The sequence below is a fragment of the Cygnus atratus genome, chromosome 1 (genome assembly GCF_013377495.2).
Source record: "Cygnus atratus isolate AKBS03 ecotype Queensland, Australia chromosome 1, CAtr_DNAZoo_HiC_assembly, whole genome shotgun sequence".
Taxonomy (NCBI): domain Eukaryota; kingdom Metazoa; phylum Chordata; class Aves; order Anseriformes; family Anatidae; genus Cygnus; species Cygnus atratus.
Window position 1 is genome coordinate 114264645 of NC_066362.1, and position 22674 is coordinate 114287318.

Sequence of the window (22674 nt, forward strand, 5' to 3'; positions counted from 1 at the left end):
ATTGTTGGATGATCGGGCTTGACCAAACAGGTACAGAACAGTCCTGTGAAATGTTGAGCAAAAGCAAGAAAGGAAACAGTGACATGAGCTGGGATGCCTTCAGAACCTCACAGGAAGATCTTCTGAAACCAAACCTCAAATTGTAACTTTTTGGTTGCTCACCCCAAACACTTATGGTAGCAACAAGGTAAGAAACAGGTGCTGTTACAGCTGAAAAAGTCTTTAGAAATCAACTCCATCATTACCTTTCTTGAGTAAAGTTGTATCTTTACTATTGGCTAGTTTTAAAATGACTTGTTTACCAAACTAATTTTTTTGTCACCGTCTTTCTGAGACAGAACAGTTGGAGATTATTTTGCAAAACAAATACTCTTTATTGCAGAACTCTAAACCTTTATTGCAACCATGAAAGTTGCTGCAGGTAGCATTACAAGAAGTTTTAAAAGTGAGGTAAGAAATTAGGAAAGGGAAGGCATAATTTATTTAAAGTGACATTGTACAAGAAAGAGAGAGTTGGGTAAGAAGAAAAGCAAGCACCATCAAAATAGGTAAAAGTTATCTTGAAATAAAAGACTGACTTCAAGGAAAAATAAAGATGGGCTAAAGGAGCATAGTCAGTGTTTAAGTTCAGATGTTATCATCTGCTTTATCTGTTTTATGTCTCTTTTTTTTTTTTTTTTAATTTCTTCTCCCTGTTCCCAAATGTACAGGTTACTTTGATCAGTTATGTTTGAATTATCAAGAACTTCTGCAGAATTTCTGAAGTGGTGGGTGAAAGAATAAAGATGCCCTGTAAGTCCTTCCTGACTGATTTTGAACACTAAACATATTGGTCTGTCTGCTACTACTGACAATTCTCTTTACCAATATGTTTTGTTCAAAGCCCCTCATAAAGTATCCTTTAATAATTTATCATTCAATAATTAGGGCCAATATTTAAGTTGTTCCACTGGAACATTACATTTATTGTCAAGATATTGAAACTAATTATTCAGTTCACAGCATATTTCATTTTCTTACTGCAAGGTAAAGCTTAATGCCAGTCATGAATAGCAGGTACAAATTAAAATTCAAACCATTTAACAGACAGAGTAAAGATGGTTAGAAGTGTGTAGATCGCTAGAGGATCTTTGATGATATTCCAACACCAGAAGCTTTTAACTTAAGCCCAGGTACTAAATTTTAGTGCAGTATGCCCCTAAGAAAATCATCTTTATGTGAATAATTAGAATATTTCCAAATACTAAATATACATAAATAATGTATATGGAACATGAAAGGAAGAGAGTAAACTATTTGTTAAAGAAATTATGAAAATGTTTTTTGACTGACTGGAAGGAGAGGACTGCAATTTTGACCTAGCTGTGAATGCAGATGCTTCCCTTCACCCTTCAGCAGAACAAGTACAAATATTTATCTTTTTTTTTTTTTTTTTTTTAGCTAGAAGTGAAAGTTATTTCTATCTTTATCTATTTTTACAGCTTCTGGGTATGTGGTTCTACTCTGTGACTACAGAGAAATCAGTCATTTCTCTCACTATATTATTTCCTACTTATTTTCCCTCATATCTATTTGTATGATACAGTAATTTCCTGCCTTGTCTATTATAACTTCCTATCTTCTGCTTAGTTTTGTTCTTCCCATGTTCTACTTTTAGCCTTCACCACTTTTATGCCTTTTTTTTTTTTTCCTTCCAGTGTCAGGTCCTACTTTTGAATGACCTTCCTGATACCATTGGCTATCTTCATTCCTCTGTCCCCAGAACAACTGCTTCATTTTATAGTGTATACTAAGCAAAAGTCTACTCACTACTCTTTTTTACGTGTCAGAAGTCAGCACTACTGATTACTTTCTTTGTGTATAAATATCTCCATCCACAGTCACAAATGTATATACAAAATAAAAACAAAATAAGAAAAAATACAATACGATACAATAAACCATGTTTTCAGTAAGCACACAAATATTATTTTGTCTTTTTCCCATTTGAATCTTTCTCCACAATATCACGTCATGTATTCTCTATGAAAGATTGACAAAGATTTTGCAATATACTTGATATCAGAATATCACAAATAATCTACCTATGCTGTTGTAAATTAGGGTATCACTAAAAATAGTATTCTTCTTGAACTAGAAATTTGATTGAGACCAGTAGATGGATGTCCCTAAGATACCTTCAGTCAGTTTGAAGTTGGAGTAGGGTTTAAATTTGTCTGAAGGTATAAAGTCCCATATCCCTTGAGCTATTGCATTGTCTTCATTTTCTTTGCTTTTATTTTCCCTCCTTTAGATAATCCTGACTTGATATTTGGAGATGTCAAAGAGAGAGTATAGCAGCTGAACAACATCACCAAAAGGATATTACATTTTCTCCAAGCTACAAGGCAGAAGGGATAGTACATCTTCTACAGTCTGTCTTCATGAAGTGTTCTGATAGCAAATTTTGCCCTCATGCAGAAATTATTGCTGTAAGACATGTTTTATTAGTGGGTGGTTGGAGTTGGAGATGGGCATATGAACCCCCATATGGTCTTTTTTAGCCCAGAAGGGTTTATTGCCTGATGGCTGCAGCTGTAGAGGAATGGATTTATTGGCCTAGATTGTGCCTTTCTGTTCCTAAATTTCCAGATTCCTTCTTTATCTGTATATGGGAGAATATACTCACTTAAATTTTATATTATCTGGGATAAAAAGCAATTATATCTGTAAGTAATTACATGATATATTGCACACCTTCTTTCTTCCCTGTGATATAACCTGTCCTGTTAACCAGTCTAGGCACGGGGTGAAATGCTTACCCCCAAGGACCAAAATGTTACCTCTAATGTCTCACCTGGCCGATGTGCCTTTGGAACTGCCATGTTCATCACTCGCCCTCCATCCTGAGGTTTGGGGGGGGACGCAGTAAACCTGCAAATCCCCGACTCTGACGGCGTGCTTGAGGTCAGACTGTCTGTGTAGTCATTAGTCCCTGCCGTGAGCTGCTCTGACGACGTGTCTGATATGAAGCATTCTGTAATGGTGAACTTGGCATGTCTCAGCTGCTCTTCCATTTTTGCATGCTCATATGCTCTTGCTAGCTCTTCATATGTTGAGGAGGCACTTTCTGTGGAGACCATGCTGCTTCTTGCTCGATCTAAACACCCAAAAGATAAACAGTGGGAGAAAGAAAATGTCTGTACAATACTTTCTGGAAGAAGACAGAAAAGCATGACAGTGTTTCTTAATAAAATGCAGAACCCTTGAAATTATCATGGTGATTTGAATAAGTCTGCTTTGCTTTAAATGTCTCTACAATTTTAAGTTTAGTCAGTTGCTTGGTAATTAGAGATAATCTAAAGTGAAGTCTTATTCTGCTAGCAGCATTATGTGGCTTAACATTAACTTCATAGTTTAGAAAAAATAACCTTTAATGCATGGAAAAGGTTTCTTTTCTTTTCTTTCCTTTTTTTTTTTTTTTTTTCAAAAAATCATTTCTCTGAAAGTTAAATGCTTTAAAAATGTTAGAAGCCCACAGAACAGATTTAGCAAAAACAGGAATAGTTTCTTAACATTCTCCTTTCAATGAATCTCACAGATATTTCTGAGAGGTGACGTCTGAGTGGACACACCTGAGTGGATACACCTTTTGTATCTGTTTCATCCTTTTTTTTAATCTTTTTTTTTTTTATTATTATTTTTTGTGTTTTGAGAAATCCCTGAGAACAAAGGTCAAATATAAAGGCAGTGACAGATACACTTATGTCTGGTCTAGATGCCAACTGAAATATTAACTCATTTCATATAGAACAAATGGTCTGAAGAAAGCAATATTGTTTAGTAGCTACCAGTCTGCAGTGATTCAAGAGCTCTTTTAAATGCTGCTGAAGTTAATGGGGGCTTCATATTTGACTCATGGGCTATTGTGACCTAGAAGCTGTTGTTTCTGCTGATGATTTTCTAAGAACTTCAATATTTTTAAACAAGCACTGTTCCTGAAGATGTAAATGGCAACTGATACACTAAAAACATTCTGGAAACACAGCACTGGTTTCTGCATAGTTAAGGGGTCAAATCACTGGTCAGTTGCACCCATTGCACTTCTACTTCAATAGGCTGGAAGAGCATAGGTCTTTCAAAAGTTCCTGAGGAAGGAGTCCTGTTTCCTTATAAGATCCGTATAATTCCAGACATCATTGGTGGTGTTCCATAAGCAGGCTTAATGTAATAGCTAATTCATAAAAATGGGACTACTATGGCAGTCAGAAGCAACTATGTTGTTATTGCAAACCTTTATCTTTTTTATTGTATGCTAGGATCCTTGCACCAGTTTTCACAGAATGAAAAGAACACTTTGTAAATAGGTCCATACGTTATTTAAAATGACAAGTGATTCAACAATATGCTGTAACTTGCTTAAGATTTTGAGCTGGACAGAACTTAAGACTTTTAGTTTTTTTTTTTTAATTTTTTTTTTCCCTCCCCACTCCTCTCACTCTCCCAGAAACATCATTCTCTTTCTCCATTTGATTTGTAAATCAGACCAAAACAATATCTATCATTTTTTTTTTTCATCAACTGGAAGCTACTGGAAGGCTGCTGTTTGCCAGCGGCATGAAGCAGTGTCTATAAACACTGATGGTCATGTAGAGCTCCCAGTTTGGTCCATGAAGATCAAGACTTGCAGTTTCTCATATCCCATGTCCTGGAGTGACTATTCCAGGAAGGATCTGCTTGAACACCTACTTTAGATTAGCTAAAAGTTCAGGGTGAATGCGAAATTTAGTTTCATCATAATTTTTCTAGTGACATCTAGTTAGAACATTTCAAATTATTTAGAGCTATGAATGGCTGCAACGCATTTCTACTGAGCTTAAAAAGTACTACCTTTTAAACCCGGAATAATTTCTATATGAAATGCTAAATTCTGCCAAATATCAACCGCATCAATAAGATTCAGAAATCTCAACGCCATATTGGAAAAGGGATCAAAGGCTCTAGGGGTGCTGACTGATGGTCACCTGAACATGAGCCAGCAGTGTGCTCAGGTGGCCAAGAAGGTCAATGGCATCCTGGCTTGTATCAGGAATGGTGTAGCCAGCAGGAACACAGAGGTGATCGTCCCCCTGTACTCTGCTCTGGTGAGGCCACACCGCAAGTACTGTGTCCAGCTTTGGGCCCCTCAGTACAAGAGGGACATCGAGGCCCTGGAGCATGTCCAGAGAAAGGCTATGAAGCTGGTGAAGGGCCTGGAACCCATGTCCTATGAGGAGCAGCTGAGGGAACTGGGGTTGTTTAGTCTGGAGAAGAGGAGGCTCAGGGGAGACCTTATTGCTCTCTTCAGCTACCTGAAAGGAAGGTGTGGGGATCTTGGGGTCGGCCTCTTCTCACAGGTAACTACTGATAGGACTAGAGGGAATGGCCGCAAGTTGTGCCAGGGGAGGTTTAGGTTGGAAATGAGGACACATTTCTTCTCAGAAAGAGCAGTCAGGTGTTGGAACGGGTTGCCCAGGAAAGTGGTGGCGTCGCCACCCCTGGGGGTGTTCAAGGAAAGGTTGGACGTGGTGCTTAGGGACATGGTTTAGTGGGTGACATTGGTAGTAGAGGGACGGTTGGACCAGATGATCTTGGAGGTCTTTCCCAACTTTAAAGATTCTATGATTCTATTATTAGTTCAACTGATTCTTGAACATATTATTTGGCTACATCTACTGTGATGTTTATTTGGAAATTTTAAACATCTGAAGCATTTAGATTACACTGATTCTATACTTTCCTCAGAAATGAAAATGAATAATACAGCTACATTGTGCCACAAGAAAGCCTTTCTTGAGCATGGTCTACACATTACTATCAATTACATAAATCACTGTGTGTTCAAGGGCAGGCACAGAGTAGGAAAGTAGCCATGATAAAATATACATTATGAAGTATGCTTACAAAATTGCATGTAGTTTGTCAATTAAACCAGACAGCGAATTAAATTCCCTACCTTTTGCCATACTCCCTGGAAAATAACCTTGGGAGATGAAATATTAGAACGTGCAACCACACCTGAAATCAGGAATGTCTATAATAAGAGTTTCTGAGATAATATCTGATATTCATATTTATATCTGTATAGGTGTTAGAACAAATCCTTAAAACCTCATGATCCTTCTACCTGAAAAAATTCAGGAAGAAGTTCATTAACTGGCTAGAGGTATCTGTTGAATGGCGTTACCCTGTGAAGACAACATACAGGTCTGCAAATTTAAAAGAATGAATTATGAAAAGATGAGAATTTCAACCTATAAATTACAGGTTGCAAGGGAAGTCTGATGCCTGTTCTTACAGAGAGAATAAAAGTAGTCATATTAGTTCTCATGGTGAAAGGCGAGTTGCACCTACTGCTCTTTCTCTAAAGGACACACCTTTCTCACACAACCCATGCTTTTCCTTCCAAATCAGAACAGAAGATAGGCGATTTCTTCTGAGGAAGCCATTGTATGCCCAGATTCATTTCTGTCAGGCATACCTTGAAAGCTATTTTATCTTTCTTCAAGTATAACCTTTATTAGATTTGCTTCGTGACTACTCTTCTGCTTAGTCATTTACTCATTTATTCACCATATTTTTTGTCACTTGTTCAGTGGAGGGCAGAAGGAGAAAGCTTTATCTTTCTGTTACAATTGGGTTTATAATGTGAAGACATCAAGGAGAGATGAAGACTGCAGGCAGAATATGTATTCAGTGTCTCCCCACTTACCATTTAGAGGAAAAAAGCCTACGTTGCTTCTGAGGAAAATCAGATCTAACTGCTACTATATTCAGTGCTATGAATGGATTTTGGTTTGGACTCAAATTACAGACATTCTCCTCTCTCTCTCTCTTTTTTTTTTTTTTTCTGCTTAGAATATCCCTACGAACACAGTACATTACTGGAAAAAGGAAAAAACAAAACAAAACAAAACGAAACAAAAAAAAAACCTTACCTCAGTGTAGCTCAAACCTTAAAACATCTCCACCTTTGACCAAGATATGCTGTAAGTTGCTAATACTGCCCCTTCCTGGTCAAGGACATTTCATGCAGCAATTTCTCCTACTTCTTCCTTCAGACACAGGAAATATAGAGTTTCGCCTACCAGAAGAATACCATACCTTTCAAAGGACTCCAGTATGCATGTGGCATGAGAAAGTAAGGGCACAGTATTTGTTATCATTGGAATTATATGCATTTGTGGCAACTATTATAAATAGCCTACTGAAAAAACACCCTGGCAAGGAATAAATAGCAGCACCTAAGCATCAAACAAAGTATACTGATGACCAAGAAGGTTAATCCAGCTACTGCCGACCCAGTTTTGCTGAGCAGCCCTGCAGAGAGACCTGTACCTGTGTCCTGTGAGGGGCTGACACTGTAGCTGTCGCTTTCCTTGTCCACGGATCCTGCTGGCCTGGGGGTGGGAAGCCTCCAGTCTGTGGTGAGGGTATGAGCTGATATGGTGGGGTGAGGTCTGTTGAGGGTCCACTGACTAGCATAGCGGTTGCGAGCTGTGGGTCCGGTTTTGGCACTCCTCCTTGTGGTAGGATCTGTGATGGATAACAGAGAGTGTCTTTGCCATTAGGCTCTTGAATAGACAAGGAAACAAGCCCTGTCAGGAGGGGCTGGCCAGTCATTTTGGTTAAAAAAGAACACAAAACATTCTTTGGGGGGAAAAAAAAAAAAAAAAAGGTAAAAGCACTTTCTTTAAATACCCTCTTTCTAATAAAAAGGGAGCAGCTGAAGAACTGAGCCAGCCTCCCATTGACATGTTCATTAATCCAATACAACCAGTTCTTCAGCAGCAAAACCACTCTAAGATGTGAAACAGCATGTGGCAAACAGACCTGGTCAGGGATTTCACACCACATCTCAAGTGAATTCTCAGGTAAATTATCCGTGTACGTGCCCTCAGAAACCCGCCAAAACAGGCACTTGCTCTCAGTTTGTAAAAATATGTGCTTAGAATTGTGGTGGCATAGTTTTCTATTCCAGCCATTTCACTAATACTTTTATCATATTATGCTGTTAATCAGCTACATATTTTTTTTTTAATAAATAGTCAGGATGTATGATATAGCCTATATTAGATCCCTCAGAGTTTCAATAGTGACAGGCTTTTAAAGATCTGACTGTTTAAAAAAATAGTAAATAAAATTTCTTAAACATTAAAAATCATTTGTTACTTGTTTAAGTATTTTACTTTTACAACATTTTACTTTTTATTGCCCTAGATAAAATCTGGTGACCAACTGAGTGAAAATGAACTATTGACAAAAAAACATCTTCTATGATTTTGTTAAAAATAATTCTTCTGTAAAAGTGAGGCTGGTACACCCTAACAAAGCAAGTGGAATAGAAAAAAAAAATTATTTGGCAAACAGAAAGTGACTACATCAGCACTGAAAAATTTCTTTTTGAAGCTTCTGAAAGGCTATTACTAACAATAGAGAGAAAAGGTATTAGAAATGAAAAATTCAAATATATTCAAATGTTCTTTGGCATCCAAATGGTGAAGTCATCAGTGTTTGAGGTAACAGACTTCAGCAGAAGCAATTTAAAGAAAAAAAAGAAAAAACAGTACCCAGATAATGACTCTGAGCACTGCTTCTCCTAAGCATTCTCAGTAAGAATATGTATCCTGTTGCTTCTAAGCAAGTAATTTATTTGCAAACACCAGCTATAGTCTGTTCCTTCTCATATTTCACATATTCCACCCCCCCCCCCCCCCCCCCCCCCCCGCCAGCAGTGGAAAAATATGAGCTTGGTGCCATTGATAATTGATCCTGCTGGTCATGCAACACATAACAGCCTCACGCGGATAACACCCAAAAGCACACTTGGCACAAAGTGCCCAGTACAGACTGTCTGTATAAACCACCCAATTGTACTGGCTGTGGAAAGTTGTCATGGGGCTGCTGCATGGCCAGAAGTGAGCCTTGTACCTGCTTCAAGGAAAGTCATGAGGGACTGTCAGAGGGAGAGTGCTCGTGGGAAAACACAGGGCACAGCGCTGGGACTGTTTGGTCTGGAGCAGAGAAGCCTTGGTGGGCAGGGATGCTCTGATGCTCTGACTCACTAGGCCTTCGCTCACAATTTGGATGAGGGTAGGAGAGCCTGCTGCCAGCATGCAGGAGGTCAGCGCTAGTCCTGCTGAACATGTGCTGAGCAATAGCGCTGCACCAGCTGTGCTGTGCCTGTGTAAGGGACTTTGTAGCACGGACTCTGCAAGGTCCACTGCCTACGTGATGGAAAACAGCACGCACCTGGTGCTCCAGCTGTTAAGATAGCCCTGCTGTCACATGCTGAAACACAGAAGCAGAATGCTGAGGTGAACAGCAAAAAGGTTCATGAAACAAAAAGGTTCATAAATACAAAAGAATTAGATGGCAACTTAGAAACGGCTCTAATGGGAAATTTGGCATTCACTGTGTATGCTCAGACCAGCACCTCCGCAACCTCTGAGCCACATGTCCTGCACAAGCAGCTTTACAAAATCTCACAGCCCAGCCTCTCTCAAAGCTACAATAGTGTCTTAAATCCAGAGAAGGCTACATAAAAGTGTTCGACCCAGCTCTGTGCACTGCTGCATTCAGATCTTTACTAAATAACAAACGTGTTGGTGGATTTCTATTTCCAAAGCGAGGCTGGACACAGATCACACTCTTACATACAACTTAAATCCCAGCCCAATCTGAGGGAAGTCTCTCAATGACTCCAGTGGCCTGAAGCACGTAACTGTACACATAAAAAAGGGAGTAGGAGTGGAAGAGGCTGGTGCTATAGACTGCTGTGGTGTGGGACAGGTAGGTAATTTTAGGGTGGTACCTCTTTCCTTATAAAATATAGAGTTTGAAAACAATTGAGAGTACATTGGTTGCTCAGATAAACTTGACCTACTAACATGATAAAAAGATGGATGATTTTTTCCGCTCTTACCAGACAGGGTAGCCAGCATACACATGAACCAAAGGAGGGAGAAAAGAGTGCTACCAGAAGGAAAACAAATGTTTTACCTTGAGTCTTCTCATTCAAACGACATGACTCTCCATAGATGAAAAAGGGATTCCAAATGACCGTACTAATCTAGTCCTCAAGAAATAATGAACCATAACTTATAGATCTCAGAGCTAGAAAATCAGCAAGGTCAGGACTACAACAGCTATAATTAATAAAGACTGGGGTGGTAATGAAAATTAAATGAAGATTTTTCAAATAATCTGCATTCTAGGTGATTCACAACAGAAATATCAGCATTTATCTTCACCAAACTCACCAAGTAAACAAATTCTAAAACTGTCAGGGGATGAAAATAATCCAAGAGATTTTAGAGATTGCATACAGCTAGTGAATGTATTCCTTCAATCTAGTAAATTCCATTTACATAGATATGGAATACATTCTTGAGAGAAATTAAGAAGGGTGGAATGCAGAAGCATATTCATTTATTTTAGTTTTTAATCACTGTAACTCAACATGAAGATGTCTGGGAAAAGTAATTTACCATAATAACTAAAACTGGAAATACATCTTTTTCAGAAAAGCAATAATGAGAAATGTATTTCTTCCCTGACGGAGATGTAAGGACGGAAGACATTTTGAAATACAATACAGATTGATCACTGAGAAAAAAATGCATTAGGCATTAAAAGCCATTAAGCTAATTTGCTCAATAAATTCTAGAAATTAAAAACTAGCATGAATTTGGTTTAATGAAAGCCAAATATGAATTATTTCAAATTACACCTACATTTCAGATACATACGCAATTTTTACCATATTGAATTACTAAATGCAATTGTACAAGAAATGTTCTCTGCTGATCTAAAGAGATTTCTCTCAACTTTCAGATTAAAGAAAACAAACAAACAAACAAAAAAAACAAACAAAAAAACCCCAACACATAAGGATACAAACACAGGAGCACCACATTCATTTTCTTACACCTTTCTCCTCTCCAGATAACAAATCCTCCTATGCTCTTACTTGTTCCTGGCCGGGCATCAGAAACATCCACCAGTGGTCCTGTAGCCTGTGACACAGACTGGTAATGTACTGTGTGGGTGACAGTCAGTGACTTCTGTTTAGACGTCTCTCCAAAGTCAGCATCAGTTAGTAGAACTGTTGATCTGTCATCTGCAAGCAAAAATACTCATCAAATATTGAATAATGAAATTTATTTTTGTCTTCATAACAGTTTTAAAATAAGTTCCCACATTAGTTTTCATCTGGGCTTCACCAAAGACAATGCAGTTTCCATTTCTGTGCATGGCTGGAGATGGTTTCGAAGTGTGCACAGCAGCCTGGGAGCCTCTGGGTTTAATTGCAAATTTCACAAAAAAATAAGGAATAAGTGTAATTTTCCTGTTTTTATTTGGGATTTCACCTTGGAGTTGTGCAACTGAGACAGGCCATTAAGCATCTTTCCAAAAACTCTGTTGTGTGTAAATATTTTTGGCCATAATTCTTTCTTCTCCATCTTTTGCATGCTGCCCTGTTTCCTCTTCATTTTCAGAGGACTCAGCTGATCCCTTCAACAACATATTATTATTATTATTTTTATTAGCATAATTAGTAATGTCCTCAGTGTAATTAAGCATGTCTTCCCCAAAGGAGGTCTTCAGGTAATATCACTAACTAGCCCTCTACTAGTCATCTTTTTTTTTTTTTTTCCACAGACAGAATTAAGGCCATGACCCAAGACTTGTCTTAGGGTTCTGCTTAAATTTAAGCACCTCAGTACCCTGCTAAAGACAATGGAAACACTCCTGCAGGGCAATTAAGCACCCTTAAGTCCAGCAAAAGCTGTTCTGCAAGCTAAGGACTAAGCCCTACCAGCTCTCTCTGCACCAAAGAGTCCTTCCTACAACAAACCTCACTACTGTAGGTCTGAAAGAGGAGCTCTGGAGAGCTTTATACAAGTCATGAAAGTTGTAACATGAAGCTGGACCTTTGGAAGGACTGGAAAAAAGGTTGAGCACTGACCTTTGTTGCTGTACATTTCTGCTGTCTATTGCCTCTCAAGGGCTAAGCTATGTTCACCAAATTTCTGTACAGACCTTGCAGCCTGCAGAAAGCTAGTGCTATACAGATTTTTTTTTCCCCAGTTGTGAACACTTTATTGTATTTCTTTCACTTTAAAGAGGAATCTGGTCTACTTGACTGTGGAAGGATTAACAGTGATAAATCTTCCACTGAATTTGCATTTGCAGAGCAATTATGTGCATGCTATCAGATTTTCTTTTGTATTCTTTTCAGTCTTTTTATCTATTCTTGCTATGCTATATAGCTTTATAATGCATTTCTGAGGGTACTGGCAGCAACAGGGCTTCTATCCATTTACTGATGAGCAGAGGGTGATCCACTTCTTCTAAACATTCCTTTTTTTATTTATTTTTAATCTTGACAAGACACTGTTAATGTGAACAGTGCACAAAAATATAACTAGCATTTTTTACCCAAAGAAGGCCATAAATAGAATGAGCATTATGAAACCAAATTATTCTATCTCTGGCAAAAGATGAGCTCTTATTCAGGTTGGGAATAAAGCCTCTTGGCAATAAACTATGTCAAAGCCTGCCAAAGTGACTACTTATTCTGAATGCTTTGTGTAGAGCTGTCTATTTCCAAGGCACTGATCGCACTGCTATAGTTAAGGTACTAATGGTATTTCCACTATAACCCCCTATTGCTCAGCAATTGTAACTCAAAAGTAAAGGCTGTCTTTAGGATGAAACCTGGCACAAAAGACTGCATCAAAGTGGCGAACTGTGGGAAGCTCAAATTTAAAAAAAAATAAAAAGTATGTTTTTCAGGTGAAGTGTAAGTCTCCTCTTCAAATCCACTGCACTGTGAAATGGCACCCCACTATGCCAGACCCTATCAGGTGTGACAGGGTGTGGGATTAAAGCAGCTTGTTCTTCCCCAGTATGGGCATGGACAGGAAATGCTGCTCCTGGTTTGTGGAGCCTTCTCCAGCTATGCAGTCCCTGAGGTGCTACTACATTCTCATCCATCAAAGACTTTTTCTACATAGATTTTGACCCCAAAAGTTAGAAGTCCAACAAGGTCAGTCATTCTGGAGTGTCTTTCCACAGTCTGTACCCACGGAGTCATGAAATCATGTTATATTTCTATTCTGTTGAGACTTCAGACATCTTGTGTTTTGATTATTTGAAAAAGACAAACAAATCTGTTTACATGACACTTCAGCTATGTGCCAGCCACACAAAAAATACTGTTTTCTGATGTGTGAAATATTTTAGATTTGAATTTTGCATAGATAAACAAAAGTTGAAACTGATCAATATGTTGATCATGTAACTTGATAAGAACAAGTGGATACAATGTGCAACATGTAAGTTTTAGAAGATGTCTGTTTGAAATCCTTGAATACTAGTTTTGTAGTTTCAGAATTTCATTTTCATTTTCCTTCTACGTAATGCCAATGATCCAACTGTTTAGTCAAAGTCAATAGAGAAATCAAAACGAAAATCATTAAACTGCCAGTCTTCATTTTCTCCAAGCTTCTCTTTCCACTAGTTTCATTTTCCTAATGTTCTGAATTATTTTAAATATTATACTGAGACTACTGAAAGCAGAAACTGATTTAAAGGGGAGGAAAAAGGGGAGATTTAAATTAGAGGTTAGGAGGAAATTCTTCTCTCAGAAGGATGTGAGGCACTGGAACAGGTTGCCCAGAGAAGCTGTGGATGCCCCATCCCTGAAGGTGTTCAAGGCCAGGTTGGATGGGGCTTTGAGCAACCTGATCTAATGGGTGGCATTCCTGCCTATGGCAGGGAGTTGGAACTAGATGATCTTTAAGGTCCCTTCCAACCTGAGCCATTCTATTATATGAAAAGAAACAGTTAATTTCTCAAATGTGACAAATTACTCTGCAGCTCTTCCTTCTTGATGCATGCAGTCAGAGGAAAGGTGTGAGGTAAAGGATGTCCACCAGAAGTGCTTGTTTTATTAACTGGTGAAAACAAGCCCAACAATAATTTACCAATGGTCTCCATCGTGTCCCTCTCCTCAATCAAAAGCTGTGCTCTGGGAATGTCTATGTGCATCCTCAGCGTTTGCTGCTGCTTATTAAGTGTATCTGATGTCCGGGTATTCTTGCTGAAAACAAAAGAGAGGCAAACACAGTAAGATTCAGCCTAACTGAAAAGATACTTGCAAACTTGCTAACTATACGTCTGCCCAGCTCAAACTAAAAATAATAGAACAAATCAGCAAAATACTCATACATTTTATATTCCCCTCTTCAGAACAAGTACATGGTATTATTTTGTTGCACGTGGCAAGGCATTTAGATGAATGCACAGTGTCGAGGGTTTGGTCTATTATTTTTCAGCAGGGATCTTTTGAAAATTTCATATAGTTTTCTACAAGTGTTGTCATACAAGGAAATTAATAAAAAGTTTTTAAGATTGACCTTTTCTTTCATTCCTTATGAATGTAAGTAAAGAAATATGTAGCTGATCAAACAGGTTGGTAGGAAAATGTCTTGTAGTAATTTCTAATTATTTCTAAACTTTCCATTATTTTTCTCAGATAAATTCCAAATGTCACTAGAATTGATAAATGAAAAAGCAAACAAATGACTAGAGATTTAATTAGTACTAACAAATTGCACAAAATAAATAAAGGTCTTATGTCCATTGATGCTGCAAGAGTAAAATTGCAAATCTTGTTTGCATTCATGGATTATTTCTAATTGATTGATGCGATATTCTAAAAAAAGAATCTAAAACAATTATTCTATCATCATGCAAATTGAAACAATTTCATTTTGAAGTTTGTGTACCAGAAAATGACTTCTTAAATGAACTGTCTACCAAAAGCAAATTAAAATGGATAGTAAAATTGAGTGCTACAACCATTTCCAGTACAGAACTTGCACCAAGAAATCTTCAGACTGCACTAAAAACACAGGAACCTTTTACCCTTTCAGATGTAATTACTCCATTGAGAAGAAGAAATATTTGCAAATACTTGTTTAGGTAAGATGGCTGAGAAAAATTAAGACAAATGACCTATTGGTATGATTCAAGTGCTCACATATCAAAGGACTTTAAAATTCAGTAGAGGGTCATTTTCTGGTGCAAAGTAACTGTAAATCACTCACTTTAATTCTCCTTGGGCAAAGAATTATTGTTATTAATGGAATCTTCAGAGGACTATTAAGCTGCATGATGATAAACTCACTCCTTTCCTAAATGAGGACCTCTACATAGGAGTTTAATGCCACTTTGATGCATGCTGGATGAGACCACATTTCTAGCAATTTTCCTTAACTTCCTGCTGTTTCCATGCCAGCAGGACGTAACTATTCTAGGTTTGGGGGTTCCCTTATGTCCTTTTTATGAGGAATTTCCTTGTCACTCAGTTGTCAGAAATTCTGACACAAATCCAGGACTAAGATCTTCAAGGCACACAGGTACGCACCTCTGATTCTCACCTTCTGTTTTACCCTCCTCTTGTGGTCCCCAGCACGATCACTATCTATCCATCTCACAAACTTTAATGTCTCTGTCTTTCAGAGGTCAGGCAGTACTATTGCTCTGATAGTACAGATGGATAGCTGAAATGCATTCAGACAGCCTACAACTGGTGCATCATTTAATCATTCTGAAAGCAAAATATCAGGAGAGCTACACAGGTCTGCCAGACTTGTCTCCATATGTAATCAGTGGAGAATAGTAGTCACAGTGTCTTATTGACCACATAAATTTTCAAAGACATTTAGGATTCTCAAATGCAGATAAATTCCACAATGACGTTCTCAAAGTCTCTGCAAAATCTCTGCATGGATTAGATGCCACTATCCTATTGGTTTCCACTCAAGCTGCTGAAATGTTCTGAGAATTGGAGACTAATATATTATCTGCATGCCAAATACGCATGAATAGATGCCCTTGAAAAGTCAGGCCACACTGGGCTTGTCCAAGATCACACAACAAACCTGTGATCAAACAGAAAACTGAATTTGTGAGATCCAATTTCAAATAAAAATCAATAATTCAATACTTATTAGATACATTCAATCAGATACATATACAACACATGCAATACAAAACCAAGTCCAATAAATGAATCCTTGCACCCTTCACCTGCTCACCAGAGTTTTAGGAGGCAAAGTGATCAAATCACACATCTTCCTCAGAGAACGCAGAATACAGAATGCTCTAACCCCGGCATCATGGTTAGAGCTAGGAGCTCTTCTGCAGGACACTCTGTATTCCTACTATTGCAAAGTATTCAACAGTACAGAAAGAATTGTTTGCACCACAAAGGGCAGAAGGGCAGTTCCACAGCTTTGTAGCTGTACTGTTCACCTGCCCAGAGGGAACTCTGAATTTATTCTTGGCTCCAGGGAGAGTTTAGTGCAAAATGTGTGGAAAGTCCTTCAAGTCAGAACTGAAACCTAAGCCTTTTTATGTTCAGGAAGATTCCCTACTACTAATCTTGAGTTATGCCTCATCTTGTGTGATCTCTCTCCTCTTTCTTACTGGTCTAATTAATTCTCTGTGCAACAGCACTGTGGCATGGAATGTCCAAACACAGAACAGGCAATTGGCAGTGCCAAGAAGGTTGCTGCTAATTAGCATGTAACCTCTTTCTGGCTCAATGAATTTTAAATTATTTTCTGCAGACCACAATAACTCAACTGTCAGCTTAAAAAACCTGAAGTGCCAACAGCAATTATGTGCCTCTAGGACTTGGCAGTGAGGCAGAGATTTTTAGTATTGCAATTTTTGAAATTTGGTGCCCAAGTATTTTCTAACCTAGCAAAATTCAGGCATCCAAGTATTATAACAGCCTGGTGGATGAGGAGCCCAACAATTAATTCTTTAAAGGGAGGAAACACATCTACCTGTATTTTCATTCATCTACAGATACAAAATTTCAAAACTTAAACATGTGCTATGTGTCTATTCTTTACCTGTCAGACCTGGTAATGATCTGTGTGTAATATAGCTCATTCTCTCCAGTTCATTGAACCTCTGAGCTCCAAATTGTTAGAGACTAGGAGCCTGTCTGGGGAATGAATCAGTATGTATTTGCTGCATTGCTTTCCTCTACCCAAGTGTCTGCTTTGGGCCACTATTATAGACAAATACTTGGCTACACCTGTGCCTTTGGGTCTGATTGAGCAGAGCTTTTATGTACAGTCTGTGGATAAACAAGCCCTTCTCCAGAGCCAGTACACTGCATGATGCATTTTGAAAGAGCACAAGTGCACATAGTTATAAGAATATTTCCTCTTTAAATATTCTTCCTAGATATGTAATAAAAAAATACTTATCTGAGTGACTGAAAATGTCCGTATGCACAGCAGAGTGTTAGATCAAGCTAGTTTTGTAAAGGGATAAAATATATCACTCTGTAAAACTATTCTGGGTGCTTGCTGCCAAATCAAGAGTCAAGCTACCTCAGTGTTTCCTGATGTCTAAGCTGGTCGTTGTAAAAACATACCAGAAATTAAACTTTGTAAATAATCTGCCAGTCAAGAGGATTTTCAGGGAGAAAATATTCCTTACCCTGTGTTCAAAATTAGAAAGCTCAGCCAATTGCTATACCAATTCACAGTGAACAACCACAAAGAAGATGGCTTGATCTGCTTTCACCCCCAAAAAAGTCAAAAAGCTGTGATTGTACAGCAGCAGAGATTTTTATTTGCTAGTTTAAAGTATCAGCAACAAGTTGTGCAGCTCCTGTTAAACTGCTAACTGCTGGGGCTTACCATGCCCCCCAGATATTTGACTTAAACAGCCAAAGCTGGCAACTTTCAAAGCAAAGACTCAAGCTCCATTCTTAATCCGCTTTACACACACTTATAAAAATCTCCTCAAACGGGAAGATACACAAAGCTCTCTCCTTCAATCACACCTTCTTAGCAAGCAGGGAATCTTCTTCTCTGCTTTATATCCCATACTCAAGTGGCAAGGCACAACCAATGACCACCCTCTTTCTTGATATTTGTAACACAGCAGATTTTGGTGAAATCTAAAATATATAAAATATCAGAAGCTTTATAGTATGTTACTATTGTTTTGGAAAGGGCCGTTTATCCTTTGATTATTAACATGCTACATCTTCAGGAGCATATAGTGTTGGTGGGTGGCTCAGGTTTTTGGTTGGGGGTATTTCATAGCTGTTGCAGAAGTAACTGAGTGTGTACCATGTGGAAAGCTCACCAAACTAGCATCACTTTGAGAGTTCCAAGTTAAGAGGCTTCTCCATATGTAGGACCTTAAAGTCCTGCCTTATTAGTCATTTGCCTTTGTTCACACTTTAAGTATAAAATATGACTATTTAATAAAAATAAGATTATTTTCAAATAAATGAGTGGGAGAAAATGAAAGGAGAAGCAAAAAGAAACAGTGGCAGACAATTACGTAGAAAAGCAGCTCTCAACTAAAGGCTAGGAAGGGATCCAACTGCTGAGTATATCAGGCACAGAGAGCAAAAAATCTTTAAACTTAAGGTTAGCATTGGCAGAGGGAAAAATGAACCATTTATGTTGGCAGTTTGATAATTTTCTAAGCATCAGAGGAGTGAGGCTCTGAAATTGCCATGCAGAGGTGGTGATAAGACCAGTGGAGTTAAGCAGGGTTAAGGCAGAGGTTTACTAGTTTTGCAGAGCTGTTATGTGTGGTTGTCCATGGGACCGAATATCTTCATCCAGGAGTTGCATACTGAAGTCCATGCTGGGTTTCTTTAGGGAACAGGCATACTGCATATGCTAATTTGTGCCTTTTTTTGTGTCATGAAAAATATGTCACAGCATATCTCCTTGAAGTTGCTTAAACCTGCAATTTGCTGCTAGCAGGGGTTTCTAAGTTGCAAAAAAGGACAATGTGACCTGAACTGCATGACCAGTTTTGTTAAAATCAATGGGACTATTCAGGTGTATTTGGAGACTGATGTCATAGAGCTGAGTTCACATTAAAACCATCTGTCACCATGTCTTGGGTAAGTGTATTCTTATAGTAGCAGGTGAAGCTTATCATGGGTGAGGAAGTTTAGAGTATGCTTCATTTGATAAAATATCCATGACATTCTCAAATTTGTTCCTTAAAAATAAAAAAGATTTTCTAGCAAACCAAAGCTCACTTGAACTTAGAAATATTCCCTTGTTGATCCCATTTTCAAATATATGCAGCAGATTTAAAGTCCAACATTTTCCCCAGATAAAACAATAAACACTGTAGATATGAAATTTCCATCTCTGAAGGAATTGAGATGCCACAATAGTCATTCTGTTGCAATTCCACAACTGAATTAGATTTCTGGGTGCTGAACTGATGGAACAGAACTGAAAAATAATAAATGGATTTTCCTGCTCTTATACACCTGAGGGTATAAGCAGCTACATAAATATAACTGTAGTATTACATAAATAAAACTATAAAGTTTAGAGATATTCACATCCAGGCACTTACTGCCTTCAAACCCATGATCTCAAAAGAGCAATTTCTTTGGTACATATTATGCAAATGTTTTTCTGAATAGGAAAAATGTCCAAATTAACCCACATGTATTCTATAATTTAATCCACTAATACAAGAGATGGCAAATTTTACTATTGTGTTCTGTTACAGGACTGACCACAAACTGTCTGTTTTCTTGTATTTCTAGCCATCAGTGTATCCTTGTTTTTAACAGAGTCAAATGGTGTGTTTTAAGAAAGGCTTTAGGAATAGAAGACTCCTTTTGTCCCTATAATAATTTTTAAATATGATGCCATAGCTGACAATTATTTTTCAGTTTAAGAAGATTGAATTTATTCTTACCTCATAAGCATTTCAGCCAAACTCTTTGCATCTAGAAGAAAACAGAAAAGATGTCAGGAGTTGCTATCTGTATCACAAATGAAAATTTTTGAGATAGATGGATTATTAGGAAGTGATTTGAATCAGCCATATATAAGACTACTGTCAATTCTCAGATCAGTAATGAAGATAAAATAGTGTCCAAAAGTTCCTACTTTTGCTGGAACTGCATTTCACTACATTAGATCTTTCTGCCCCAAAGAGCCCTGTTTAGTTCCTCAGTAGCACTGAAAATGCTTAGAGATGTGCAACAACTGTTGGATTTGAAGAAAAGGGAGCATGGAATAAAATAAACTTTAACTGGAAACAACTACAGACACTCTTTAGAAATGCAGATATTTTAGCAACCAGCAGGGTTCTCTGTTCCTTCATGCCATAGTTAGCAAGCAAGAGGGCGAGGAAGGAAGAAAGGGCAAGAGGACAGAAATGCTGACATCCATCTCTGGGCAGGAACTGAAGCTGATCTGGACAAGCAATTGCCAGCCTGCCATTTTCAAACCCAACCTGACTGCATGGAGGAGGTGCAAGGGAGGTCTCCAAGGAGAGATTGGTTGCTCTCAGGTATGAATGCTTTGCAACTAGCAATAATTCAGAACTTCTGGGTCTTCAGAGGGCTGTCTGTATACAAAACAGGAGGTAGCTGATTCCCACTTGGATCAGCCCTGCAAAATGAGGTGCTGCTGATGGAGAAATATTCCCATTGTCATTGCTGCTATTTTAACATAAAACCCTTTGGGGATATCATTATTACGGTAAACACCAGATCAAAGTACACAGCTGAAGGTTGGTTCACCCAGTGTTCTTCAGGTAGCTTCCTGTGAAACCTTATAAACATACAATAATGAATTCTGTGGTATTATTCGGCAAAAAGACAGCTACACTTTGTTCTCCTACAGTTTGCCACTAAAAAAACTCACTTGAAAATGCTGAGTTCAGAGTTGCTAAATAACAACATCACAGAGCAACAAAGCAGCCTTTTGTGCAACCAAGTAAAGCAAATCTGAGAAGAAAACAATTCAAGTTCCAAGTCTTCAAGGAACTCTCCTGTTAGGTGAAACTTTAAATTCCTCCTCTTATCTCCTGCTTGTAAATCTACCTGCATCTTCTAAGACATTTACTGAATTTGTCTTTGTTTTCTCCCTCTCATTTCTGAAACCCTTTTTATTCCTTAATCACCTCTTGGGTCTCCTACACCTATTGGAATTTCTTTGTCTGTGATCCTATTAAATTTCCTGCCTTTAAAATTCAGAGGATGCAGGCAGAAACAAACCACCAACTTAATGCATCACTCTGGTTACATTTATATTTGTTTTTAAAAGGGATAAACAAAGTGCTCTTTTTATTTTTAACAAAACATCTTCCACCAACTTTCTGCATTCGGTTTCTCTGACACTGTGCCAGCTTGCCTGTCTTAGACTTCATTCTTCACAATTACTGTTGCAGCTGAAATTCTGTGCTTCTTCTAGGTCTGCTTGTTCCACTCCTTTATTTTTAATCTTCCCCTTATTCATTTTCAGCACAAAGAATGGAAGATTCCTGCTGAAGGGAAGGACTCTGTCTGAGATGTCTGATCTTATTCAAACAGCACTACATTTAGGCATATAGACTTTCTGGTTTTTTTGCTATGGGATTGATTTTGCTGTGAACACTCCTGTAAGTGCTTCTACATAGTACAATACCACGAGGACAACATCTGTATGTCATAAGGCAAAGTACCAGCATGCTGCTGCTCCAAATGACACCAGAGATAGTTTTCCTACTGACTTCTAAGGACCTTGAAAGGGATTTAGATCTTTTGAAGAACTGAAGGGAAAAAAAGAAAGAGAAAAAAGAAAAAAAAATCTGATTCCAAGTCTATTTTATTTTATTTTATTTATTTTATTTTATTTTAAACAAGCTTTATGATGCTTCCTGTTTTCTGTTGTTGTAGCAGCACTGGGATCATGAAGAGCCTTGACGCACACATTCTCCCTCTGGCACACCCAGTAATGGTGATTTAATATACAAATATTTCTTTCACTCAGAGAGTGGATTTGTAAAGTAATGACTACATCCTTGACTGAAGACTGTGGATATTTGTGCAAGTAGTGCACAACTCAAGGAAAATGAAAGGAATAGACTTGAAGATTGACTGACCTCTTTCAGTTCCTTTCTAGATTTGTTTCCCAGGATTAAATAACAATATTCATGGGATTTTTGTTTGTTTTTGCTTCAACCATAAATATTTTAAAAATGCTAGGAACCCAGAGTTCTGAAGTGTGTAATTCAGTCCCTTGACTGTATTGACTAGATTGTCAGAGCGCCTTGGGTGACCAGCTCAGATGAGTATGCTTGGTTTGGCGAAACACACTGGAGGAACTGCACACAGGTATGTTCACTCTTGTGCCTTTTCCCTAGCATTGAAACAACTTCCCTCATATATTCTCAGATGCTGCACAGCTGTGTTCCATGCTGCATCTGGGAAAGATGTTATGTTTTCACCATTAAACATGTGGCTCATATTCAAATGCACATTTACATATGCTCTTGGTCAAGGAGATGCAAAGGATCAAATCGTCTGTGCATCTTCAATCAAAAATAGCACAAGACTTCATGCAAGATCATGTTACATATCAAAAACTGAATGAAATAGTACTGCAAAAAATAATAAAGTCATCAGGGTTTAACAGATGAAGAAAGTTGTTGCAATGGACAGCAGTATTGAATATGATAACGATGTGTCCAAAATATCAGCTACAGAAAAAATGTCTGTTTCACCAGATAATGGGTATAGATTGCAGACTACTGTGCTGTATATTTCCTACATGACACATTTCATCAGTAAAT

At 38.0% G+C, this 22674-nt stretch overlaps 1 protein-coding gene across 1 annotated transcript in view; it reads right to left on the minus strand.

Annotated features, from left to right (window-relative positions):
• DSCAM (DS cell adhesion molecule) overlaps positions 1 to 22674 on the minus strand; it is a 401851-nt gene that overhangs the window by 15126 nt on the left and 364051 nt on the right. The window contains 5 exon segments of the mRNA XM_035546056.1: positions 2837 to 3139; positions 7357 to 7554; positions 10991 to 11140; positions 14013 to 14128; positions 19810 to 19840. Coding sequence (XP_035401949.1) covers positions 2837 to 3139; positions 7357 to 7554; positions 10991 to 11140; positions 14013 to 14128; positions 19810 to 19840 — 798 coding nt within the window.